The following is a 27,468-nucleotide window of genomic DNA, read 5'->3' on the forward strand; positions in this document are numbered from 1 at the left end:
AGGCTCCACCACGTCCCTGGGCAGCCTGTTCCAATGCCTGACAACCCTTTCGGTGAAGAATTTTTTCCTAATATCCAACTTAAACTTCCCCTGGAAATAATATAACGGGACGCAGCCTCAGGGGTCTCTGCCAGCCCCGCCGCACCAGGCAGTGGCCAACGCACCCAACCTGCTGCCCACCCTTGCCAGTGACCAACTTAGCATGCATGTGGCTGACTAAGGAAGAGTATGTTTTTCTTGGCAGAAGAAACTTGATTTTGAAATAAGATTGTGAAGGATTGAAATGAAATAAAATACTCAAGACCAATGTTAAATATCAGAATATGGAGCAGAATTGGATATATGATTAATTATATTGAAAAGGGAGAAGGAATATTTCAGAAATTAGTATATAACATTAATTAATCTGATGCTATAGATCAAAAGTATGTTCTGGAAGAACAGGTGATGATTCTAGAAGGTGAAGTGCCTTCCAAGGCTGGATTCTTAAAGGAAAAGGGGTAGAGATAACTAGAAAGTAAAACAAACCCAAAATAAAACCCAATTCACTTACTACATCCTTGTTACTCTGCTACTCTGCTTACTTAGTAATTACAGCTGAATATCGGCTTCATTGATGTTAGTCTTCTATTGATCTGAGAGTAGAAAGATTAGGTCCTTAATGTATTTTGAGATACTGGGATAAAAATGCTGAGAAATGGACAAATGTGAAAATGTACCATTTTTATTTTATCTTAAATTAATTCCACGAGTAAGCATGCACTGTTACTGACTTCTTATTGAATATGCTTATTTTTATTTGTTTTCCATTTTTCGTATCTGTTGTAGTAACAGTTATAGAATATGATTATGACTATAGTACCTTGGTACATTCATTGTTTCTAAAGAAGATTCTAAAGCAATATTTACACTTCAGTATTATTAGACATAGCTAACCAGTTGTCCCCATGTTAAGCTTTCTTAATACTACCCTCCCAAGGAAGGAAGCATCAGGATCCTACTAAAGTAGCTATCTTCTTTCAGCAATTGAAGTTGTCTAAATTAACATGATCTTCGCACTGTGTTGACATACATACCTTCTCCAGTCTGCCTTTCATACTCTCAAGCTGTTCCTTAATCCTCGCTATGACAAGTCAAACTTGTTGGCTATTATTTTTTACTACCACATAATTACTTGTCCATAATTATGCACGTGTCCGTAACATCCGTAGTGGCTCAAGCCTGGGCTCTTTGACTGGAGGAGGTGTGTGTGCGTCTGTTCATTAAATCTGCTCTCCCCCATGCCACCTAGATGTCTCTCATTCCCCCTTTTTCCCACAGTACTTTGTCCTAATGCCTTCTGCATTCAATCCAGGTGATTCAGAAAGGAAGGTACTTGAGACTATCTCCTTTACGCTGCTGAGCTGCAATTGTTTGCCGTCCTCTCAGTGCTGTTACCCAACTGGATTCAGCACTGAATGCTGGGCAGCATGTTACTTCATTTTCACTGCTCTTACTTTGAAAGCTTTTTCCTCCAGTTTCTTTTAGTCCAAAATGACTGAAAGTCAAACTGAAAGCATAATAATCAATCGTAAAACGAATAACTCTCTCTTCAGTTTTGAAAGCGCAGTGTTTTTGTGTGTCGTATGTAAATGAAAGGTTTTTGTCCCAAGCTCAGTTTTCTTAGCTCAGTTGATATAAAATTAATTAACTGTCCATGGATTCAGGAGTATAATATCATTCTCAGATCTGATTGTGAAAGGGCACTGATAGAAATGAATCCATTTCTTTGGCAATAACTTCCTTTTAAGAAATTGTCTAGTGCTGTGAGTAAGACTTTTCCCTTTATGATCATTTTCAGGGCTGTTGCTTGGCTTGAGTTGGGTTAAATATCAATTTATCCCTGAGAAACATTAAAAGCGAGAAATTTTGTATATCACCTGCATTCTGATCCAGTGCATTTATTTATAAACATTATGTTTCTCATTCAGAAACTTTATATAACACGGAAGTGAAGGACGGCTCCCAAAGTTTAATCCAGATCTACTCCCCACTTCCCGAAATACCTCAGGAGGAAAATGCAGCCGAGTCCTGGGAAACCTTAGAAGAGGTATGTTGAAACTCCTTACTGCTGTGTTGGTGCTCTTGTTTTCAGCAACCATTACAAAATAACATTTGTTTTTTATTTGCAGGACTTGATTCACCTTAGCCAGTTGGTGACTGATTTTTCTCTCTTAGTCAGCGTAAGTATTAATTCTGCTTTCTATCCTAGATAGTCTTGTTGGGCAAATGGGTAACTCCTAGCTGGGGTCAAAAAAGATGAGCAATACTTGTGCCCATAATCTGAACTGAGCCTGAGCTAGTATCACTTGATCAAAGCAACAGAATAGCAGAATAACATTAACTGAATTTATTCAGTCCAATACTCAAGGCTACAAAATCCTAATCACTGTTAGGAACTTCAGGAAAACATCAGTAGAGGCAGAGCAGTTTCCTCAGCAGCGAGCCGAGGTGCCTGCACGAAGGTGCTGTCTTTGCGACTTAGGACCTATGGTAAATACACCTGTAATTTCAAAGCCTGTACAGTAGGTAATTTCCATAGTCACAGGTGATGCATATAATGTTTACATCAGCTGTCTAGCAGTACAGTGAAGGGTCATCTTCTGATTTTTAAGTGCCAACAGAAGAGGAGCGTTCAAAAGCATTAGTTTAACTACTCAGCTGTCCCATCTGGTTAGAAAACAAACAGGTCTTCCTTCCCTACATCACTGACTCCTTGCTACAAGCATCTTTGTAGCTCTCCCGTTGATTCAGGCTCTGTCAGGGTAATTTTCTGAGGAGACAATAGTCTTCTGTTTCAGCACTAGTGCTGATAATTGCTCCCAAGTTCTTGTCACCAGAGCAGCTGCTGATGTTATTCTAGCTAGAGCCCTTGGCCACAAGCTGAACCTTGGTAGAAGCTCTATAGTGTTGACTGCAGACTTCTACCCGTCCATTTTTACAATTTCTAATCGTAATGGTGACGATAGCCATGGCTGCACAAGGGTGGGTGTTCCTCAGGTACTTTTTCTCGCTTAATCAGGTGTATTAGAAAAATCTGAAGTTTCTCTCACCTTTATCATGCATTTCCTCTGCTCTCACAAATGTAGCTGCCAAAAGGTTGTGCAGCTTCAGCGCCCACACTCAGTTCCCGATGTTTAGTGCTTCCTGTGCCACAGGGAATTTAAACCCACAATTCTCATCTTCTAGGAGAGCTTTTAAATCTCCTTGCTGTTGGGTTAGTTGGGATAGATAAAATGGCTTTTATCCTTTCTGCTGAAGATGTGCTGCTTTACATATACAAAAAACCCCTAAGATTCATTAGGCTGGAGAGGGACTGCAAAAACTTTTATTCAGTAGGCTAAATGTTAGCAGCTTTAGCTAAAAAGGGGGGCTCCTGTACCCAGGACTTTCTGGATTTTACACATAACCATCATTAGATATAATGGCAAGTATCTAAAGTGCATGGATTAGATCGCAGGTGAAGATACCAGAGCTCGTGGATTCAGCAGTTTCTGAATTAGAAAGAGGAAAAAAGTTCAGAATGCCTTTTATTTTAAGCTGAACATTAGCCATCTCATTATTTTGTGACATAAAACAGCCTGGGTACTGCTGAGATTAAAATAAGAACAAACAAACCCAGAAGCCCCTTTATCTTCTGCTCCACTGTTCTCTGAGAGGAACTGCAGGGGAATCTGACTGCATTTGGAGAAAGGATGGAACATTTTTGTAAAATCAAACAGTACAATATAGAGCAAGAGCAAGTATATTTTCAGCACTGTCACTATTCTATTTGTAAAGTTAAGTCAGTGTTTTATAACGTCATAATTAAACACTTCTATTTAGATTTCTTAGTGCCGCTTCGTGTGTTGGGGTTGGTACTGATTTTATAAATGCCCTTTATAGAATGCTTTGTTGAACGTGAAACTCGGCAGGAAACAAAAAGGCTCGTTTGGATTATTTTCTCCTTTGGAATGCGAGTTCATCTATTCACAGAAAAGATGTAGAAATCATATGTTTTGGGTTGTTTTCTCTAACCACAGCAACACATTGTCTAAAACCCACACCATATTATTACTTAATAGTTTTTTTAAAGTAAGTTTGTAGTTTCAGCACAGTCTATCAGATGCTATTAATGAACCACCATTAAGGCGGCACGGCTGCAGTGTGTGGCAGATGAAAGCGGCTGTGGGGCCCTGATTACAGGCATTAAAATGGTGTGGTTTGGCTCACTGCTGCTTCCCAGCAGGTTACCTCACTCATAATTCCTTTGCATCTAGTCTCAGCAGGAGAAGATTGACAGGATTGAAGACCATGTCAACAGTGCTGCTGTGAATGTTGAAGAGGGAACCAAAAACTTGGGGAAGGTAGGGATCTGCTCCTGCTGGTGAATCAATGGTACTCTGCCTCCCAGCAATCCTCTGTATTAACCCAATTGATCTGCCGTCTTTAATGCTGAGGGAGCCAGCAATTAAGGAAATAAGGAAGAAATGACCCACAGGTAGCAGGGGAAAAAAAAAATCAATCTCTCTTGTAATTTTCTATCACATCCAGGCTACTAGGAAATATGGGGTTGGGGTATTTTTTGCCTTTTTAAAAATGTTATTCTGATGCTATGTTGCTTTACCTGCAAAGACAAGAGCATTCAACAATTGGCTCACAAGAATGAAATAAGCATAAACCAACAGGTTGATGACAACATGCAATTTCAATCTTGTTTTATGTAGCTGTCATGGTTGCTAATAAGCCACAAACCTAGATTCAGGCATATTACTGGATAGTCTGAGCATTTTCTCCATTTCTCCTTTAATTTAATGCTGGAGAATCAGGCAGTAGAATGTAAAAGGACCTGGTTTACAATTGCATACATGAGATGATAGCTCAATTTTGAATCGGTTTGGGTACATTCTGTCATACATGTGGGAGAGTAGATCATCTTGTTTTAAATCCTAATTTGTAAAGTTTATTTATCACTGAGCATTCAAGTCATTGCCAAGAGCAATGAGGGGAAAATGCACATCACCACAGGCAAGTATTCTAACTGTTTGGTTTTTTTTTCTTTCCCCTTACAGGCTGCAAAATACAAGCTGGCAGCTCTGCCTGTGGCAGGTGCAGTCATTGGTGGAGTGGTGGGGGGTCCTATTGGCCTCCTTGCAGGCTTCAAAGTGGCAGGAATTGCAGCTGCACTTGGTGGTGGGATTTTGGGTTTCACAGGTGGAAAATTGATACAAAGAAGAAAACAAAAAATGATTGCGCAGGTCTCTTCCAGCTGTCCAGAGCTTTCTCGCCAAAGTGCCAAAAAATCCAGCTGAAGTACAGATTCATTTTGACTAGGAACAGAAGTGCAGCAGCCGTGCTAATGACAGACTTGCAGCCTTATGCTTTAAATGTAAGGCTGAGTTATGTGAATTTTGACAACAGTACTGTTACTTGGGAGGGGTGAAACGGTAATGTCAGAATTTCTCTTTTCAGATGTGATAAGTGATATCAGTCCTTTGGAAATTATATGGATAACTTCTAATTATAAAATCCTTAGGTGAGCTCTACGCACAGCTGTAATGATGGGTGACAGGTGCTCCATGCCAAATTCGCACAGTGTCTTGCAGGCAATACAAAGAGGCATTTGGAAAACCATAGTGCTTTCCCATGAATGCCACCCAGAAGCCAGAGCTTTTATTATAGAGCTCCAAAGAAAAGGAGATAAGCTGTACCTATCTTTCCTGGTCATAGTACTTTAAATTTACTTTTCGTTCATCTGGATTCCCAAACCCCTCCTGTGTATACCCCCAGGATGTGACTCACTATGCCGGTTCAGTAACACACAGGGAAGCGTTAGTTGCCATAGGAAAAGGTTAAAATGTTGGCTGAGCAAGGTGGAAAAAAGCCATGTACATCCCACGTCTGCCTCCATCAGCCACATGAGCTCAGCATCATAATCAGCTTTTCCCTCCTTTTCAGGTAATTTTCCCTTTTTTTTTTTTTTTAATTTGTAAATTCATTGGCTTGTTTAAAGTGTAGTTAAGAATTCAAGAGTCTAAGCAGCAACCCTGCAGGACTGCTACTGGAGAATCTAATTTTCCATGGCTGTTCAACTCCTTGACTTGTCCTGAGAACACTGTACAGGATGAAGTGACAAGCTCTGGCATTCTGAGCCTGAAGCCTCAGCTTACTTAAGCAGTGCTTACTGCTAGTTGCTGCCCTTGCTTCTCAGCTCCTGTCACCAATAGTGCTCGGTGGGAGAGCTAAATAGCTTCCCTGGAAGGCGGTGCTGCAGCCAGGCTCACTCCCTCAGCAGTCTTTGTTAACCCTCAAGGGTGGCATTAGGCACCAGGTCAAAGGACAGCGAAGCAGTGAGGCCCTTTAAATGGTGCCAGTGTCTACTGACAGCCTCAGTCGCTGGGACTGCTTTGGGCATGTCAACCCGGGACTGTTTACAGTAAGTAAACCACGCTCGGCTGGGTAACTGCACCCCTCCTGCATGCTGCTCAGTTCTGAAGCTTCTGCTTCCACCTGCACCATGGAACAGCTTCTCAGCCTTTTCCAGATTTTGGGACACGATGTGGAGCCTGTCTGGGAAGAGATGCTGTTGGTGCTTTGCTAGCTTTTTATAGCAGATGCCTGTTATTCTTGCCATCCTTATTTTGCTGCTTAAGAAGCCTTTTGCTTCTGAAACTTCCACTGTTAAATATGGGAGTGTTAGCATGTTTTTATTGTCACATAATTGTATTGTTGTCCCATAGTCTGCTGTTCAGCACCTGGTCCTGCCTCCATCCTTCTAGGACAGTTCACACATTATTGCTGCTACTGTTCAGGGGAACAGAAGTCAAGGTTGGGAAGCTGCTTTTAAAAGTTTTTAAATAGTTTGGTTCATCCCAAGCTCCGCCTAAGTCCAGTTTTATTAGGTGAACACTGAAGTCAGTGTTTAGTGATAAGGCTCCCTAGCAGGGAACAATGTATTATAGGAAAAGCTCCCTTAACCAGTACTTCGATATCATCATTAGAAGTAACTGTCTATTAATGACAGATGATAGTGTTTTGTGCCTAGAGCCATTGTAAGCAACTGTTAGTTACAGCACAAGTATCTTTTTCTGAATAGTTCTTCCTTACTACTTTTAAAATATGATTGAAGTTGCTATCAGGGAGAGCGTTGTGTCTATTTTAAGTAGGTCTGAGGCTCAGGGAAGAATAGTTTTCACAAGTAACCATGAACATTGTCAAAAGTGCATGTATTAAAGCCACAGTGCCTACATCTCTAAAATCAGCTGGAGTGGAAAACATGACCCAAGTAACTCAGCTCATTTGCTCCTGTCAGGCAAAAAGTGCTTTTCTTTAAATGCCTCTACTTTAAATGTGCTTACATCCAATGAGCTTCTAACAACGTCATAGTAAAAGGCCGTTCATTCCTTTGATATGTGATTTCTATATATAAAGGAAGAAACTAAGAAAAAAAAAAGTGTTCTTAATCAGGTGGTGTGGTTGATTCTTTGTATGATTGTAAAAAGCTGTGTCTGCTTTCCTACTGTACACTTAAATGCACAAGGTTTCTAAGTGACAGCAGCCACACCAGAGACACTGAGGGCTCCACCCTCTCCACCCAAGCTGGATATGCCACGACAATCTAATTTCATAAAAGTGAATTCCTGCCACAGCTTGTACAAACTCAGCGTGGTATGCACTCATTTTATGAGATGCCTAGTACAAAAACTATTCTCCCTCCTTGTGTCTTTAAGGAAGCAATTTCAAAACATTGTGTATACGCTACACTTGGGAAACTTATTTAAACTATGATTTTTAAAAATAGATGTGTTATTTACATGTGAAGAAACATGGGCATCTGAGTAACCAAACTAGCATTTAAATTGCTAGGTATGTTGGTCAGAAGAAATGTAAGATATACATAATGCTTTCAGGCCAAATAAAAGTTTTTGCCTATGAGACGGGTTGTAGCATTTACTGAGAATGTCAGGGTTTATTCTGTTTCAGCATCTAAAAGATTAATCCCTTACAAATTTTATATTATTAAAATAATTGCACTACCAAGACTTAAGAATCCTGAACTGAGTTACCAAACACATGCTTCAGCTACTGAAATATTTACATCGACTGAAATTAACACAAGTTCCTCAAATGTCCCATGCACCCAGTAACTCATACACATGCTAGCTCAGAAAGGGCCTCCTTAAGTTCACTTAAAAAGAGAGTTCGGAGAGGTTTTCTTCCACATGGGGATAACATTGATTGTTTGACAACTTCCCATAAAAGCCTCCAGAGATGTTAGAGGGAGTCATTAGCTGAGCACCAAATGGTTAAGACCATTGTTGTAGATGATCAGAATTGAAGGGCTCAATTTGACTCTCATCTCGCATTTTGTCCGACACTCGCTCTCTCTAGGCATATTCCCTTTCATCAGATGCTGCAAAAGTTCAGGTGATCCTCAGCATCATGTTGGGCATGCCTAGATCATAGCTTTTCAACCTCCAATGAATATGCAGTGAAATGACTTTGAGTGCAGAACTGTCATAAAACTGTTACATCTAATTGTCTACCTCATGCAGGGATCCCAATGCTCTGGGAACAAGTCCTTACTCAGAAAAGCAAACGCGGATGAAGGAATGGCAGAGGGGGTTCATCTCTTTCTAGCTGAAAGTACCAGCCACTGGACTGTTGGGTGTACAATGAGGTAGCATCTCTCTCTAGAAAGAGGAGTTTAGACATCTTCCACCAAACAGCATTTATAAATAAGAATCCCAAGGAAAAACTGGAACCTCAGAGGAGTAAGATGAGTACTTGCAGGCACCGTGCAGGAACTAACTAAAATTTCAGGTGCCTGAACAGCTCCGGAGGTCCTGTAGCACCACCTGCAGATAAGAAGTGGCAGCCTTAAAACCATACACTGCTCACATCTTTGGATTCCAACTAGAAAGTGGCATGACTCAGCTGCCAGAAATGCATGATTTGGCATGAGATGGAGAATGGGACAGGAGAAGACCTGACTTTCAAGAACTTAATGCGCACTCCAAAATGCAGATTCACCAAAATCTGCAAAAAAGTATGTCTGAACAAAACCTTGCAGAACAGGTAGCCAAGTATCACAGCTGCTCGGTTAGCTGTAGCTTAGGGCTCGCTGGTACTAGCAACTCTCTCCTCAGAATCACCCCCTAGAAAGCTCATGCACCTGTTGCTGGAGGGGTTTGATTCAGCAGCCTCTCTTGGGATCAACTTTTGCCACAGCTGCACAGGACCACATCACTCTTCTGAAAATAACTGACTAGGTGGCATCTAGCTGAGAGGCAAAAGGAATGCCAAGCTGTGACATGCAGAAGCTGGGGCCCTCCCTGAAGTTAACATGAACCCAGTGGTCCACCCGTACAAAGAACAAGCTTGCTTCTAAGGACACTAAACCTCGGGGGTGCAACTAATGGACCTAGATTCTTTGTAGCAAGTGTACTGTACAAACCCAGTACTAATTCGTCTCCGGCAATGCACCCCAAATGAAGATATTTTTCCATCTTACAGTTCTTACATGTTCATCTCACCAAGCAGCTTGAAGATTCATTGAGAAAAGCCTGTATTCTGGTATTATGCAAAACAGAAAAGCCCACAAGGAAAGCAGCAATTTCTTCTTCAGAGCAGAATTCAAAGAATATGCAATAAATAAGGCACAAGCCAGACAAGAAGTAATACAAAATTTGCAGTTGTTCAGGAAGTATCTGCCAGGAAGGCAGGGACCTAAAGAAAAAAAGATAAAAGCCCACTAATGGTAACACATACATACAGAGATTAAAGACAGACATGACTAAGATGGCACTCCACCCCTTGTCCTCTCCTGTTCTGAAGGGTTTCCAACACTCATGTTCTTTTTAACACAACTGTGTGAATAATGTAACAATCTTAATTCCCAGAAATCAGAGCAGGTCAACACAGCCCTTCCATTCAAAGACAAACCCTGATCATTAAAACTTGTCCTTTCCTCGCCTGGTATTTCAGTAGTCAGAATTGTGTAATCGCTTAGACATTTACACCCAGTAAAGCACCACACAAGATTCTGTAAAACTTTAATTTATTCCCCTCCCAAGTATCGAGAATAGAAGACCCTCTTAAGTTGGAGAAAAGTGTGACAAAGAAATAGATTACCAGGATGGCTGTTCACATGAAGAAGAAGAAAAAGCACATACTACCAAGGTTACACAGAAAACAACCCAAAAGTCCTATTTAATGGGATAGTGCAAGTTAACAGCATGTCTCTGGCAAGGATACCTTCATTTGGATTATAAAAGTTTTACAGAACAGAGTTAGATCAAGAGTCTGGATGGGTCTCTGATGTTTTACTATAGCATTAGGAACGTACTGTTTGAAAGATGCTGTGCAGAATGACCCACCAAACAAATGTATTTACAAGCCTGGGGAGAAAAAAATTATTTTTCAGTTTATTCAAAATAAAAATACACATAGAATTATGAAAATATAGGTTTACTATTTCCACCACACAGAAGTCAATGCTGCTGTCTGAAAGACTTGCAAGATTATTTCAAGTTTTTAAAGTTCATCTTTTTCCCTCAATAAGGTGTACCTATGTTCACTGGGTGCCAGTTTCTGGAATGAGCTCTCTGGTGGGCTGCTTGCCAAATCCTGAATTGGCTGAAAAACAGAACAAACAGTAAACTTGATTATTAAAATGAGTCTAACAAGCAATCGCCTCCATTAAATGAACTTCTAACATTAATTATGGGAGTGCACAAATGTCCAGCATTCTCAGAAATTGAGGGGTTTGTGTTTTTTTTTTCAGAAGGTACAATATAAGTCCCAAATAGGTGGAATATACACACACATATTAAGCACCATCAGTTAAGGATAGTCCTTTTGTTGGCACATCAGTGGTAACAGCCATCACACAAGTTTCTGTACAAGTGACCTAAAAGTATTTGAAATGCACCCCACTGTGGGTTCGAGTCTTTCTACCACTTGCTTCATTGAAGGCATTCTGGTTTGTGTGTGTGTTTGAGATACACCAGGGCAAGAGTTACATCGCTGCCAAAATACTTTAGAATTGGTCTTTTGTGGAAACAAAAAAAAAAACCCAGAACCACCCCACAAAAAAACCTCCAACCCTAAACAGTGCAATTCAAGGGACATACACGACCTAAGGCAGCCACCTCTGGTTTAGTTATGGCCAGTATTTCCATGGCACGTGCATACACATCTTCCACAAGATGGCAGGATGCCAATATGGAGATGAGAAAGTACACATCCCAGGTTTTGTGTGCATTTTTCAAGGCAGAATGGAGACAAGAGCAAGCCTGCAGCTCTAGGCAACGAGCCTGTGTCCAGGTAGGCAGCAGGATCCAGGCAGGCTTCCTCCCTCTCTGGCCAAGGCTCCTCCAGACTGCAACTGCCTCAGCATGTCTCTTCCTCACACACACCTGTCTAGCTCTGAGCGAACTGACTGCCTGGCCTATGCCTCAGTCTCCAGCCCTATTTTCTGCATCTCCTCCTGTTGACCCGAATTCTGGTTGCTCAATGAATTCCTGAGAGACGTAGGGAGTTACCAGTTAAATGAGTCACTGCTGAGATGATTGAGCCCTCATGTTTAAGGCCAGTCATGACAACACTGAAAAACAGTCACTCTCCTGGCCCAAGGCAAGCCCTCCAGGTCTTTCACACTGCTAAATCTTTTAACTTTGAGCAGGGCAACAGGATGCTGCGCTCACACAGCTTAGCACAGAGCCACCCTTAACCACATCCCACAAATGACCAGGAAAATGAGCCTGTAACCATAAATTGATTCTGTCCCTCACCGATGGGTTCTGGGATGGCCCAAGGCACCCCAACACAAGAGCACAGGGTGTCCTCTGGGATCAACATGGCTCTTTGAGCCCTAAACAATGGATCATATAACTTAAGTGTTTAAAACCAGTTATTTCTCTAGAGAGGGCCTGAGGGAACGAGAAGGTCACCTGACAGGATGTTTTATTTGCACTTTTCAGCACGACACCAAGCATATGAGCAGAGAGATTTACCAAGAAGATACAAGGCCAGTCGGGACACAGTTAGAAGACTGGGCGGAGCAGAGGGAATCAGGGCTGGTAGTGTCCCTTCTCTCCTGCCTCTTGGATTAAATTAAACACAGAGGTGCTCCTGAATTTTGTCTGGAGAAGGATCTAGTAGCAGCATTCCTGAAGAGATCCCAGGAGTGACTTCCAGGCATGTAATTATACGGCATGACAACTTTTGATCAGAACAGTAACAAATCCAAACTGACAAACGCAGCCTGTGACCACTGTTAATGCTGCTTGTCAACTGCATTAATAAAAGCAATAGGCCCTATTACCGCTCTAACAATCTGCCTCCTACTTGGATTGGCGACTATGAGTAAATATATAAAACACCCTCTCAGCGTGTAGTGTGGGAAATAATGTGTCTGTGATGTATCATCAGTTTTTGCACTGAAATCACATGAGAAGATAAGACCAGCTCTATGAGCTCAGAACAGTCATCTGGCCCAAGATCTGTTTCAGAAGAGAAAATTATCTATTCTTATACGCTTCCCTTATTCAAGGCAAACGGGTACCACACTTCCCCCTAATGCTCTCCCTGCCTCTACCCAAAGGAAGTTAAAGGAAGAGCAGAAGTGGCAACGTTATGCTTCTAGAAACAGATTTCTCTTTCAGGAGACTGAAATTAAAAGTACATGTTAGAAAGTACAGCTCTGACAAGGAGTAAAAAAAGGTCTTAATTAAATGGCCAAATTAAATGTATCTGTTGTAACCTTACCTGACCAGGTGCTACATCAGTTGGATCAGGGCCATGATGAAACTCTCTATGCAGTTTTCCAGAATGCAAGTCTAGTACAAATTGCTTCAGTTTACCTGGAACTCTGGAACAAATCCAACAGAAACACCCACATGGTTATTACAAGTTAAATCCAAACACAGAAGACTTAAAGTACACTGTTTAGAGCAGCCAATTTCTGTTTATCTGGCACACTATGTCCACTTTTAGGTGATTAATAGAAGACAGGAAGCCAAACAGTTTGTTAAGGTATCCTACCAGCTTCTTTTTCTTTTCACTGTCTCTTGAGAACACAGCAAGTATTTCATCTTTTCAATAACTCCCGCAGAGTTGTACTAGCCGATAACTTCATTGTATACTCGCCTCAGCTCCCCACTAACCATAATGTAAGAGGGAACAGCAGGTTCCAAATGCACAGTTTACAGATACAAATGACAGTTGGGTAGCAGTATTGACAAAACATCTCTGAAAGGCTCTCCAGTGTCTGAGCAACTGCATATACGCTAGAGATAAGCGCTAAGAGGATATCAATGTAAATCTAATCTGAGATCATCTACTGTCACCCACAGCAAACGTGCTAAACTACAGCATCCAATTTTATTTGTGAAACATCAAATAGACTAAAGCTTAAAATGAAGAGTTGCTCTAATAAGGAAAGATGAGAAACTATAACGTGAGCACTATGCATGCAATCAAAAGGTAATGTATGAATGGAGACAGGTTTTGTAGGGAGTCTTTCATCGGACCAGCTATTACATCTAGGAAAGAGGGACAAAGTGTGGTCAGACAGGCTATCAGCAGTATTTCAGATGATTAGAAACCACTATGGATAAAACAAAGTATAATGTAGAGTCAGAAGGTATCACTACAGCAATGTCTGTAACTTGTCAGTATTACAGTGGTACTTTGAGGGGTCTCTTAACTTCCCAGGTAAGATCAGGAATTAGTACTCATGGAGTGAAAGGGGGTCATTCCAGCCCAGTTGTAGGGACAGCAGAATCACTGCTCCCTGCTCTGCCTTGGGCTCCTGCCCCATTCTAGGTCAGGTGCACTGCTGGAGACATTCCTCTCCAACTTCTCTCCTAATGCAGCAAGGGCATTTGGTGCCTACAGCCTCTTGTAGCTCAGCCAGTTCTTACTGAGAAGCTACAGCTGATCTGTTGAATGCTCCTCGTTAACATTTCTGACCTGGAACTGTGGGACGAATAAGGCCAGGTGGCAAATATGAGGACAAAATACTGGGTCGTGGTCTGATTTGCCTATGAAGTGGCTATTCTCCAAAAACATGACTCCCTAAGGAAAGAGGAAATCTTTCAGTGGGCCAGTTCTGGAAGTACCATACCCAAACCCTACTGGCTGGTGGCAGCACTGAGATTACAAAAGACGGTCTGGGGCCAGTTTGTAAAGGAGTTCAGAAAATGTACTGAAGTGGCAGAAATCCTTGCAGGTAGATGAAAGTCTCAGATTCAAGATTTTACCTATTATTTAAAAACAAAAACCACCAAAAAAACCCACAAAAAAAAACCCCAAACACCAAACCCAAAACAAAACACCCACAAAAAACCCCAAACCAAACCAAAAATCCAAACCACACACACACCCACCAAAATATATCACCCCAGGAGCTCCAAGCTCTCCTTGTTTCCAAACTGTTTGTTAGGTATTTCTAAGTGTCAGCTCAATCTCCTAGAGTAAGGTTGAATAATTATATCATTAAGCAACTGTCTACAATCCTGACATCTTTCTCTCTCTCATCTTCATTTGTATGTAACAATTGGTACACAAACAAGCAAGTAGCTTTTATTATTCTGATAGCATTTCAGAGAGACAGAACATGTAAGAAACATAACATGAAAGTCTACACTAAACATCTCTATTCCCCTATAAGCAATGTTAATTTATTTCAGGGCTGTCTCAAAAGTGACAATGAAAAGAGTGCATTCAAAATGCAAATATCCCACTTTTTTTTTTTAAGTGCTGGCATGTGCAGTGAACACGATCTTCCAAAGAAACAGGAACACACGGAGTAAAAAATAGTCACTGTCAGAGTTTCTACATACATCGCTTTGGATATTTGAAAGGTGCTATTTGAGATACAGAGACTGCATTTTAAGAATACACCTGTGGAGAATTATGGGGAGAAGCTAGGTTTGAACCCTACTTGCAAATGTTGACATATTTCAGGTAGAAAAATGCCTGCTGGAATAGCAGAATTAGACATGGGGTTACATTCACATTGCATTCTAAGTCTGAGCTTTGAACCCTTGGCTTTGACAAAAAAATGAAATACCTTGAGTTTTTAAAAGTATGAACGGGTAAAAATTCTAAATGGGCAAAAAATCAGGTCCCAAAGGTGAGGCATCTAACCAGGACTTGGCAAGCAGGGTATATGCAGGTACCTCCTCCGAGACAGAAACTGGAGTTTAACACACAACCTGAAGACAAAAGACAGAGCGCCTGTCTCACGCTGAAAGCCCCTGAAGATAACAGCGTACATATCTTCGCTCCTCAACTGAGCCACGGGAGACAGAACGTCTGCCTCCAAGGCAGTACAACACAGAGATAGGCTGATGTAAAGAGGATTATCAAAGTGGCATTTCGCCTAAGCACCCTGATCCTTCTCACTCACATATTTTATCCAGATAACATGCCAACAAACAGCCATTTTCCAAGCTGCATGTGGAAAATTTTGGAAACCCACACACAACAAGGATTTCTCTGCCAGCTTTCCAGGTTTAGACTAATGCAGAAATGCTGGAATTACACTGCAGGAAAAACCAAACGAGCAGGCTGGGAATTCTTACATGGTACATTTGACAGTAATTATTGCATAACACAGCACTTCAAAAGGTTTCAAATACTACATGGAATATTTAAGTTAATTGATGTATCTAGATGACCACTAAAAATACCATGCCACGCTCCAAATGCCTGACCACTACGGAAAATAGCAAAACTTTTAATTCAAAGAGCAGCAGCATCTAAAAACTTCCTGTTAAATGCAACTCCATTTAAACAATGACTTCACACCAGCTCATAGTGCTTTAAGGCTCTGACACTGAATCTTACATAAGCAGCCTTACCTATCCCAAATTTATTCATCTTCTTATCACAGTATTGATTAAAACATGAGCACGTCTTTTCCTTTGTTCTTCTCAAATTAAAATGCACAAAGAAAAATACTTACGACAAGTCACTGAAGTCTGGAAAGACATACATGTGCCTAAAGCTATCAATGGCAATAACAGGGCAGTCTGCTGGAGTCTTCTGAATATGGAGGAGTGGGTGTCTGAATTTATCACAGTCAGCATGGAGGAAGTTTATTGTACCTTAAAATTGTGAGCAGACAAAAATCCACGTTAAGAATTTTTTTATTATTATCTTGAAACCCTAAACACTTCCATAAGCATTACAAAGGTAGAGATATTAGATAGACACAACAGGCAAAACTTGAAAATATATTTAAATAAATAACACCACCAAAATAACAGATTTTAAGCATGTTTTTGGCCACGATACAAACCGAAGTTTTGTTTAATGCCCAATCAAACTCCATGAAGTCATTTAGACAAGAAGGATTTCTGACAGAGTTGCTTACTAATAAATTGTGTATCTATTTTAATCATTTCCAGAGGAGTCAGTCCTCACTGTCAAAAGTACATAAAGCCCTTTGGACTCAAGAGCTTTAGAGCTAGGATTCTGTGTGGCCTTTGCTTCCACTCTGAGTTTGCCTGAGAAAAATTTTACCAGTAAAACCAAGAAGTAGTAGGAGTTACTACAAACCTTTTTCACTTATTAACTGTCGTGCAACCTCCTGTTGGAATTTCTCTAAACTCTCCAAGTCGTCTTTCATGTGGAAAAGTATGAGAAAAGGAAGGCCTTCTTCTGTCAACTCCTGCGCAGAAAACAAATGACAAATCTCATTTCTTAAAAGCACTTAAGTGATTCCAGCAATTTTAAAATTCACTGAGATCTCTACATTAAAAACAGCTGAAAGAACAGGACTAAAAGATGTTAACTGCCGACCCTTCAACTAAGATACCTGAGTGATACAGGTAGCCACGTTTCCTTCCTCTGTATCACATACAGCAGATAAAGAATGAAGGTATTTCATTATCAACATTTTGAAGGGTTACACTTTTGCTGGAATACTTGCTCAAAAGAAATGGCCTGATTCTGAGAAAACACATCTTCATAGAAACAGCACTAAGGCCTGAACAGCATGGTATTAAATGCTATGAAAAGCAGAGAGTGTGTTCTAGACCCACTCATAGCTTGCTTCATGTAATAAGTTGGTGTTCCCTTAGCATAACACAACTAATGAGTATCTTCAAGTAACTCAATTTTAACAGAAATAAACCCAACCCCCTAAAAAAACCAACCAAACAAACCACCAAAGAAAAAAGCAAAAAGCAGAAGCGTATGACATAGCTATATCAGTTGCGACCAAGTACTGGTCTTTTGCCAGTGTGTCAGGACTGGTCATACGTGTAACACCATTATTAAATGCACAGGCTAGTATATTACTAAAATTGATGAAGAAATGAAAACCTTTGTTGGCCAGGCAAGCATTAGCTCCTCACAGAAATGCATTCTTGCAGCCCGAGTGCCTTTTAAAGATCTGTGTCCAGGGACTGATAAATACAGGAACTGCTTGAATAATTTATTCAGGGTTTCTTTTACTCAAAACCCAAAATACAAACAACATGTGTTTGCTTGCTTCAAAAGTGAATTTTATGCACCTTTGAATATCAGCCCAACTGGCTAGAGCCCAATTGGAGAAATAATTTATCATCTAACAAATGCCTACAGTCTTGCCTATCTTTCATTTGCACAACTGGTGTACAAGCAAGTGCTGCTATTTTTTTGATTCTAGCCCGTATCCAGATAAATCTATGCTTTATGAGAAAGATAGCGCTCATTTGTTCTGCCAAATGGAATAGTTTCTTCAGATATTTTCCATTTGCAGGAAGTTGGAAGAAATGCTTTCCATATCAGTAGGCAGCCAGTTACATACAGTACGTGAAATGGCTGTCATTCTCCCTTCAACCAAGTCTGTCAGGTAAGTTGAAGCAAGATCTTTTAAGGGCAGATTGCAAAGATCCTAATATTTAGTGCTCTTGACAAAATCCAAGCTTCCCAATCCATCCCTAAACCAACCAAGAACCCTATTTGCTCATTCTCATTTTTACACACATGAATTCAGCTGGGTCTCAGCCGCCTCCCCTATTACAGGATGAGCAAAGTCTGTTTTGTACCACTACAGTCATGGTTCCATTTCCTCACTCGTTTCAGCAGGTACGTTTCCAGAGGGAAAATTCCCAAACAGAACTTAGTATTCTGGCTCTAAGCTCCCCTCTTGCTTGCAAGCAGCTAAAAGAACAGCCTCGGTTTCTATATCTGCATAAGGGTTTTAACTATATGTGGAGAGTTATATTTGCAAGATCAAGTAATCTCCAAGTAGGTAGTTAGGGACAGCTGGCTTGAAAGCCTTGCTAATTTTGGCCCTAATTGGTTTCTATGAAGCACCTTCCTTTGCTTTTCTATTCTAGCTTTCAGCACATGTCTTACTGATCAGGACACAGCAAGCAGAACAATAATTTCATTTGCTTTGGACTGCTCCCTCAAAAGCTACTGCCTCGTTTGGCAGTGAGAATATAAAGATTTTTTTTCATTAGATCTGAGCTGCCCACATTACTCCTGTATGCCTTTGAGATACTTTCTACCCTTTCAATAACTTATAGTTCAGCACCAGCATTAGACCACACCGTTCACTGGTTTCATACAAGGTAAAACTAAACAGACTTGTTACAGGTTAAACAGTCATTGATATCACTAATCCTAATATCCTTTTCTTGTCAGGCACAGGGACTCTCTCAAACGGACAGTCTTCTCAAGCAGAAGACCTTGCTTCAGAGTTCAATTACTCTCTGTTGTCTGAAGTCACGATGACGAACTCTGTTCAGATTGGGCATCTTCCTGGCTAGCCTGCCCATGACACCAGATAATGAAAACCTTAAGAAAGAAAATGAGGGAAAACCTTCCAGCAGTTTACAGAGGCTAATTTTGATCTTAAAACTGAATTCAAAGTAGAAGTTTGTCTTTATCTTATTTATGTAGTATTCTAGTACCATAAACTCAAGTTAACAGTCACAGCACTTCATATTTTTACCCTGTAATATTATGCAGTATGCATTAAGAGCCCATTTAAATACTATGCAATTTCAGCAGGGAGAAGTACGGCAATTTTGGCACATTTAAATTTGTTTGGGTACTGGCAGCACTGAAATTTTTAAACAAATGTTGCTAGGCAAAATGTCACATTGGAATCGTAAATATCTGCTTGAGTAAACAGGAATCAAGCTTTGAGAGAACAACCAGAAAAACCGTGACACAATGCGGTACAAGCTGACGGTGATGAACCTTGGCTTCTAAGACTCGGAAGCTAATTTCACCATGGGAAAAGTACACTGAAAATCTACCACACTCTTCTAAACACGTTAACATGTGGCATCTTTTACATATTGAGTTGCAAATGAAGAATTAAGATTTGTTTAACTAACAGAACTTTCCAATAAAAATTGGCAGGTCGACTAGAAGGTTGTACTTCAACTATTTTGTGCATCCCACCCTATCCCTCCCTCTGTCACATAACTTGACTTGTTGTGTGTGCCCAGAACAGCGGTGTTACATACACTGCAGATTCAGAATAAAAAAAAATAATTTAAAAAAAATTGAGTGTGCAAACAGAGAACAAATCATATGTCTGATTCTTTGGTTTCTAATGCAGTGTGGACTACATACTACAATTTGTTGCAAACCTTAGAGATTCTAGCAGATGCGGTGGCTACGTACAAATACTACTTCTGAGATACTACAAACTTGCTAGTTTCCTACAGATTCCGCACCCCACCCGTTGATTCTTTTAAAAAAAATATGGAGCTGGAAATAGACGACAGGGAGTAAATTACAAGAGAAAACAGAAAAGCATTGAAAGAAAATAAAGGATAATGAGAAGAGATGTTTCAAAGCAACCCCCCGATTTCCATCTTACAAATTACAGCTAAAAGAAACTCAAGGGAAGGAGCATATGAAGCTAAAAAGATTAGAAAGATACCAGTCCTTAAAACAGATTGAAAAAAAAATTACATTGTTTTTATTACAATTCCCAGAAGATTGACAGTTCCATAGATGGTCAGTCATTTAATGTGCTTATTTTTTAGATAATGATTTGGAAATGGTTAATACAGTAAGATTTTTCTACTGCTAGCTTTAACATTAATTTCAAAACTGATTATAACTAAAGGATAGCTCATAACCATTTCACTCTTTCAAACTGTCGTGGACATGCTGACATGGATGTTTTCTACCCTGAGTAGGAACACTTTTTCAAGGTCATAAGACACAAAAAGCACTGAAGTAACACATCTGGATCTTAAATCAACATTTAGTCATAACATCTGTATAAATAATATGTACTTTAGATGAATAATACAACCTACCCAAGGTGATACACACCCATACACACTTGAAGACACATACATTCTTACACATGCACATTCTTGGCATCCAAGTGTCCACACTCCGCATATCACCAGACACTTATGTGATCCATATCCATGATTATAACCTCTTTCTTTGGCAGTGTACGAAACTACTCCAAATCTGCCTCCTTTGAACTTCAAAAGAAGGGCAGACGTGGTGCTTGAGGATACGGTTTAGTGGTGGACTTGGCAGTGATAGGTTAGCTGTTGGACCTGATGATCTTAAGGGTCTTTTCCAGCCTTAATGACTCTATGATTCAAGTCTAACCAAAAAGCTCCAAAAGAATGGAAACACATTACCTGACAGATATTTTCTGTGAAAAGCAAAGCATGCAGAAAGCTCTTTGGCATGGCTTAAAGACCTTGAGACACACATTTTGGTTTTGAGAAAGAAACCCTGTAAATAGAATAGGAGAAAAAAATTCTTACCTCCCCATTTTCAAATGTAATTTCTCGAACTAGTGGTACACATTTATCTTGTGTCCATGCATAAATCAAATCAAAATTGGTTAGCGAGCCTAAATACACCATATCTGGAGCATTTTCCTGTTGAAAAAGAAAGATATACTAGTTGAGAAGCAGTAAAAATCACATCGCTACATACAAAGATGATTACCTGCCAGACATAAAAGTAACAATATCCATATACATTTTGAAAGCCAATCGTATACCAATATTCAACCCTTGTGCATGCAATGTTTCTTTTAACTACGTTACAAAAGTACAACAGGAAAATAAATGTTATAGATGATCATTTATGTGGTCAACTCTACTTAAGAATAATTTAAAAGGTACTTTGCTTCCAAATCAGGGGTGCTTCAAATAAAGGCTATTTAGCCTTCCATCAGGTTGAGAAACAGTATCTCCATGCCTGAAAAACCCATTTATATATAAAGTAAATGCAGATATTAAGCTTCATGTTGATAGTTACAAAGACTCACCAGAAAACCCCTCCCAGTGCCTTACAGGATTTGAAACTGGTATTTTACTTTTGCTTTACCAAAGAGATATGAATAAATAATAGTTTTCCTTTATTTGCTAGTAGTTTTAACTCAGAATTCAGTGCTCTCATCTTTTAATGTAATTACAATTTTGGTTAACATGAAGTGAAGCATGACTTCACAAGCTGTGGCCATAATTAAGCATACCTTAATTCAGAAACACCATATAAAGTTGGTAACCTAATAAATTCTGTTTTCACAGAAAAAGGCTTGAACCTCCCTCCCCTCTTAGGTATTTTTAAAATAATTTCTGCTTTATAAGCAACTCTTTTCATATATTTGAGAAAGCAAATCTTCAGATATTAATGATCTTTCTAAAAAGTAGTTCTTGCAGATTTTCTTCTGTACTGATTTTTTCCAAGTAAAACTATGTTTATGAGAGTTTGTTAATATATAGTTAATTTTACTAATTCCTTTTTTTTTTTTTTTAAATGAAGGGAACAGCTCTTAGCCCTTGTGGGCTAAGACACACAAGACAGGCAAGTGACAGTCAGAAAAATCCTTAGTAATTGTCACTTGCTTTGAAAAACATGAAGTGCACCAGCTATTGAACTTCAGATTTATTTATTTTTTTTAAGACTTCTACAGAACACAAAGAATCTATACATCTGAGTCTACTGTGTTTCTAAGAAAAAACCCACAAACACACATTTTTGGACACTGACATTTAAAGTGACAGATTCAGTTTTGTGCACTTAATTGGCAGCAAATGAGACTGCGATCTTTTTCACTGACTCAAACACTAGTTCCTATGACCCTACTTCTCACACTATTTAGTGATGAAGCAAAATTAAGATTTGAGATGCAGTAACCATACTGAACGATCTGTAGTCTCCACTAGTTCATATTCACATGTAACAACAATAAGCAGAATAAAATACATAGTTACACTTACCCCTGGTGGCTTGTAGATTACATTGTCTCCGCTAAATCTCTCTGCTTTTGAAATAGCCCTACAACAAACCAACCAGTAAGCATGCCTTGGTACAGACAAAGTAACTGAGATACCAAAATCATATTTTAATTTGCTATCCTTTCTTTACTCCTTCCCCCCCTTCAAAATTTGAGAATTAAATTCCTCGATCTTTAAAGTAAACTGTAAAGTGACTCCACAGAAACTTGGCCTGGCTAGATGAGGGGGCATTACGGGAGTCAGCAAGATGTATCCTTAAGATTAGAAGAGTAGACTAAAGGCATCAAAGTGCAAGGGATGAATGCTGGTGCAACTGTGGATAAGGGACCATTAAAGAAAAATTATAATGAATTAATATAACCTGGTATATTTAAAACAAATTAATACCTTTTCTTAAGGAATAAAAGGAGAGAAAGGTAGACTTGTTTGCATTTGTTCATCCTGTTCCGTTGTTTATACTAGAAATTTACATCTTATCTACCCTGATAAAGAAGGGCTTTGAGGTGCTCTATTGGCACAGGCAGTGAAAAAATGGATAGCAAATAAGCCCACACTGTCCATTTTACCCTCAAACCGGATCTAGAGAGCACAAGGCATAGCATGCAGTTTCTGACCACTGATAATATGGTATGCGTGTACCTGGAGAACACACACAGTTCCTCCTCAGTATTCAGCTTACTATGTCACTTTAGTAAGTTCCTCCCCTGCCTCTGGAGTATTTTGTTGCTCGTCAATCCCAGTCACAAGAGCACCTGAAAGCTGCTAGCTTGTACTCCCAAAATTATCACCGCTTATTCTAGCAAATAGGGTCATCTATGCATCCAACACAGGACACAGGAAAGAAAGCTCTCCACAAAAACAAGCCCTTTCCCCACCTTCAGACATTAAAAGAGGCTGCCTCTCTTCTCCTCTCCCATGCCTTGCTGTTCCAATGTAACTCATGCTGGCAAGACAGAACTGACTGGCTGCCTTTGCCACCAAAAGACTAAAATGAACAACCTATTTCTTTTTCCTTTCAGCATAGGCTAAAAAGAAAGCATGTCAGCCTCTGGGAAACATTAGCTAAGCGTTCCAGCCTCTCCAATTATAGCATCTCTTCCATGGACTAATATAAGCATTGGTGAAGACTGATTAAGACATGTAAGGAGGAGGAAAAGAAGAGAAGTAAAAATGGCTCAATTTATCTCACTGCAAGATGAGGTCTGAACAATTTAGAGAGTGGTGGGGGAGGGGGGGAAGATATAACAAGGTTTAACTAGAAGTACCTATGTTTTATTTAATTAATTTGATCCAATTATCCTTTCCTTATCACATACAGAAGACATCTTGCCTAGTACGTTACACCTATCAGGATTTGTACCAGCTTAGGGATTTGTAATTTAAAATGCATTTTTCTATTCCAGACATGATGACTGCTCCCATAATGTGAAATTAGGCTTCTTTGTAGCCATCATCAATGGGATAAACCACTCACATCCCAAACAATCCTTCACTGAATAAGAAGAAAGTGAAGACAAAGAAGCCACCCGCCCAATCATTGCTTGGTAAACTGATAATAATCTATAATGAAATATGTGCCTTAGGGTAAGGTTGCAGTGGAACCCAAAAGGCCTTCTTCTGTGTTATTCCACTTCAGTAAGTGCAGTTTTGACTGATTTATTTCAGACAAGTCAAATAAATTGGGGACATGATGTGAAAACCCCAAAACCTGAAGATACACCTTTTAAAAACAACTACCAAAATGGAAATGCTTCAGTTTGTGTTTTGTCTTTTCTTGAAGCAGTGAAAGTGAACCTCTTGGAACCATACAACATCCCTCCCTCCCCCCATTTGGTTGCTAACATAAAGTTAAAACACTTAGATTCATCACTCTCTTCTGTTAATTTTCTAGAGTTCATCATAGCCTTTTAAGACAAAAGTATTTTTTTGTCCATTTATTTTAGTTTTCTGCATTCGGCTTCCTATGCTATGGCTCAATGGCACAAGGCCATTCTCTTCCATGTCTACAAATATTTCAGGTTTATCCCTCTCTAGTTCTACTTCCAAAATCTACCTCTAATAGCTCTTCAACAGTATCCCTCCTTTCTCCTGTTTACCACTCTCATTAATCTTGCTCTGTGGTCACCTCAGATCTTAAGAGCTGCAAGGATCAGTTGATTTAAGAATAGTTTTAAGCATCAAGATGATCTGCAACTAAGTATCATTAATACAGTTTAAAAATCAGCTATCACAACTCATTACACATTACCATATACCTTCCAAATCATATACCTGTTCAACTCTGTCCATAGCAAAAGCAAAAATCCCTCCAAGAGGCTATTAGGATGCTCAGTCAGAAGAGTTCAACTGCTCAGGGCCAGCTCCCCATGAAATATTTTGCTATATATAATCTGAATAGAAAACACTGTTACATAGCCAGTATCTCCCTCAGAAGTCTTTTCACACATAATTTGATAGGAAGCCACTCAAGGCTACTGCTCTCAGAGGTGAAAACATTTAGCTTCTAGGATTACTGTCTGGAAGGCTGCACTTTAAAACACTAACAGTTCCAGGCTAGAAAGGTAACAGGAGCCTGGAGAAGGGAATAACAGCAAGCCTGCTGTGCAATCTGTAGTTACATAGCCAGGTTACAAATAAACTGATCTGTTCCATTATGTTTTCTTATTGCTTATATCTAAAGAATAAAAGAGAAAAAATTAAAAACCCCTAGTAACTACTTCAAGAATGGCGTCCAACAACCAAATGCTAACACTGAGTGGTGGGAGACTATTTCTCATTATACGAAGTTGACAAATAGCAAACCAAAGATGAACAGACTCAAACAACAGGAGGGAGAATCTTGAAAGTATTTTTTTCTTACTATTGATTTTTAAGAAGGCATCCCTGGAAAGAGTGAGAAGTCATATGAGGGGGTGAAAAATATAAATAATTACTCACACTGTCTGCCCTGAGAACAAGCATGGATGCGCTTATCAGAAAACATTTGAGATAATGGTCACTCTCTGGGGATAAGACTGACTGACAGACCACAGATTTACATGATTTGATTATTCTCTCATGGCCAAGGCTGCTTACACTGTCATAGGATACCTAAACGGGGACCCAAAGGAAAGGAAAGCCATGCGTACTCCTGCACATTACTAATACTCTCAACCCCAGGACTTTTTTTTGGAAACATATTGGAAAAGGCATCAGTGACTGACAACAAATTTTGTTCAAACAGATGAAACATTTTCTACCTTGATACATCCTCTCAGTTTCTCTGCTATTCTTCGCAACACCCAATTCTAAAAACTCCTAGGGCAACTGCATATGGTACTGAAACTAGTATAACCCATGCAAATTCCTCATCTTGCGACTGTGGGTAGACTATAAACCACTGCATTGACACTAAAGCCCAATCACTTTAAACTGGTTGGTGCTGGCACATTAAATACTACAGAAAGAATCTACAATTGCATTTTATCATCCTACATAAAAGGGAGTCTCTCACTCCCAATTTATTCTTCTTCCTTCAGTGAAGATCTTTTAATTTTTTTAAATATTGCTGTAAATCTGTATAGCAATGAGAAATTTGAGTATCTGTAGGTAGTTCTTCTAGACCTACACTACATAGCTCATCAATGCAACTGCCCTTCTAAACTGTTACCGTGTGTAGTGGTATAGAACTCACATTATACAGACCCAGGCACAGAAATCAGGCATTTTGGAACAAGGTCCTCTCCCCTGACATTTAGAGGAAACAAGCAACTACTCAATTATTCTTTAGAGAAAAAAAAAAGAAGGATAAACACCTACAAAAAGGAAAAAATCTCTATAAAACTGGTCATATTTTAAAGAAAAAATAAAGATATTGCAAAAAAAGTTAGTCTGCAAAGCTGATAAAATTTTTGCCAAAAATTTTTCGAACTCTTCCTGCCTTGTTCCCCTCTCCCTCCAAAGCAGCAGGTTTGAGACACATCTGTCTAGCATCCCCCACTAAAAACTACCCAATTACATTTAAGCTATAATGACAAGGAGTTAAAAAAAGAAGGCAAAAATCACAGTTGGATTTCACAGCAAACATTCAAGCTAAGAGGAGTTGTCTCCACCCTCCTCCTATCCTTCTCTCAGTGTTTTTATCTGTTGAGGTCTAGTCTCTTCAGTTATACCACACTGAAAGTATTAAAGAAGTCATCCATTCAATTAAATGATGTACAACTCATTAACATAATTTCAATAATGAAGTCATGCAATCAACAAATTTTAAAGCTTACCCAAAGGCAGACAGGAATACACAATCATCATGCAAAATATTCGCTACTCTTTCAAAGGTTCTGTAATTGTCAGAGTCCTTTTGCTCAAAGTATCCAACAATATTTCTTCTGCTGCGCTGTAAAAACAAAGGTTAAATTATAAGTTACTTCAAATTGTCAAAAACTACCATTACTCCCTAAGGATATTAAATTCAGAGGTGCCATTCAACAGTCAATAACAGTGCAGAAGTTGCTTCTTTTCTGCCTTTTCAATACTGAGAAGCATCCTTGTGAATATTTTCCCAGTGAGGAATATTAGAAGTATTTCATCAAATACAACATATTATTCTTTTGAAATGAATAAAAAGTAAAATAAGTAATTTGGTAGTGGAGTAGTTGTAACAAAATGAATGCAGTTGAAAGTGATTATATAGGAATAATGTGTAATACTGGAAATGATCCAGTTTTCCACTCAGTTTAAAAAAGCACTTAAAACATTTCTCAATGGAAAAAGTAAATCTGTACTACAAATACATTATGCTTCACCAGTCCAACATTAAAAAAAATATATATATTTAGAAGGAATAAAATTGAAATACTTACATCAAGAGAACTAATTTCTTCCAAATCCTGGACCTCCCGAATAGGGTTACTCTTCTGCTGCCTGATATAATCTGCTATTGCTGTCACAGATCTCTGGCCCCTGTATTCTCTCTTCATCATCATTCCATTCCGGAAAAGTTTCAGAGTTGGGTATTTGCTTATCCTGTATCGCTGAGCTATATCCGCTATAAAGAAATTAAGAAAATAAAACCCAAACTCTACAAATACAGAAATACACTGAAACAGGGTATCTTATACACGTATATGTGTGCATAAGTGGAATCTCTGAACCAGTAGTTCCACATCTTTAAACATGAACTAAAAAAACCCCCAAACCAAAACAAACCCCAAACCAACCCCAAACA

General features: G+C 39.4%; 2 protein-coding genes across 6 annotated transcripts in view; one reads left to right on the forward strand and one right to left on the reverse strand.

Annotated features, from left to right (window-relative positions):
- The window catches only part of STX17 (syntaxin 17), a 41,586-nt gene extending 33,633 nt beyond the window's left edge, over positions 1-7,953 (forward strand). For all 5 annotated transcript variants that reach the window (XM_064443165.1, XM_064443163.1, XM_064443164.1 and 2 more), the window contains exons 5-8: positions 1,971-2,089; positions 2,172-2,222; positions 4,299-4,385; positions 5,091-7,953. In XM_064443165.1, the coding sequence (XP_064299235.1) occupies positions 1,971-2,089; positions 2,172-2,222; positions 4,299-4,385; positions 5,091-5,330 (497 nt within the window). In that variant the 3' untranslated portion in view covers positions 5,331-7,953. The remainder of the gene's footprint in view (positions 1-1,970; positions 2,090-2,171; positions 2,223-4,298; positions 4,386-5,090) is intronic.
- A 2,466-nt stretch (positions 7,954-10,419) lies between these two features.
- Positions 10,420-27,468, reverse strand: part of ERP44 (endoplasmic reticulum protein 44) — a 52,671-nt gene continuing 35,622 nt past the window's right edge. Inside the window, exons 5-12 of the mRNA XM_064443162.1 lie at positions 27,104-27,288; positions 26,522-26,637; positions 22,248-22,305; positions 20,781-20,897; positions 16,591-16,702; positions 15,995-16,136; positions 12,790-12,892; positions 10,420-10,656 (exon numbers count right to left, since the gene is read on the reverse strand). Coding sequence (XP_064299232.1) covers positions 10,555-10,656; positions 12,790-12,892; positions 15,995-16,136; positions 16,591-16,702; positions 20,781-20,897; positions 22,248-22,305; positions 26,522-26,637; positions 27,104-27,288 — 935 coding nt within the window. The 3' untranslated portion in view covers positions 10,420-10,554. The remainder of the gene's footprint in view (positions 10,657-12,789; positions 12,893-15,994; positions 16,137-16,590; positions 16,703-20,780; positions 20,898-22,247; positions 22,306-26,521; positions 26,638-27,103; positions 27,289-27,468) is intronic.

This window comes from Phalacrocorax carbo, chromosome 2 (assembly GCF_963921805.1).
Source record: "Phalacrocorax carbo chromosome 2, bPhaCar2.1, whole genome shotgun sequence".
In the NCBI taxonomy this organism is placed as follows: domain Eukaryota; kingdom Metazoa; phylum Chordata; class Aves; order Suliformes; family Phalacrocoracidae; genus Phalacrocorax; species Phalacrocorax carbo.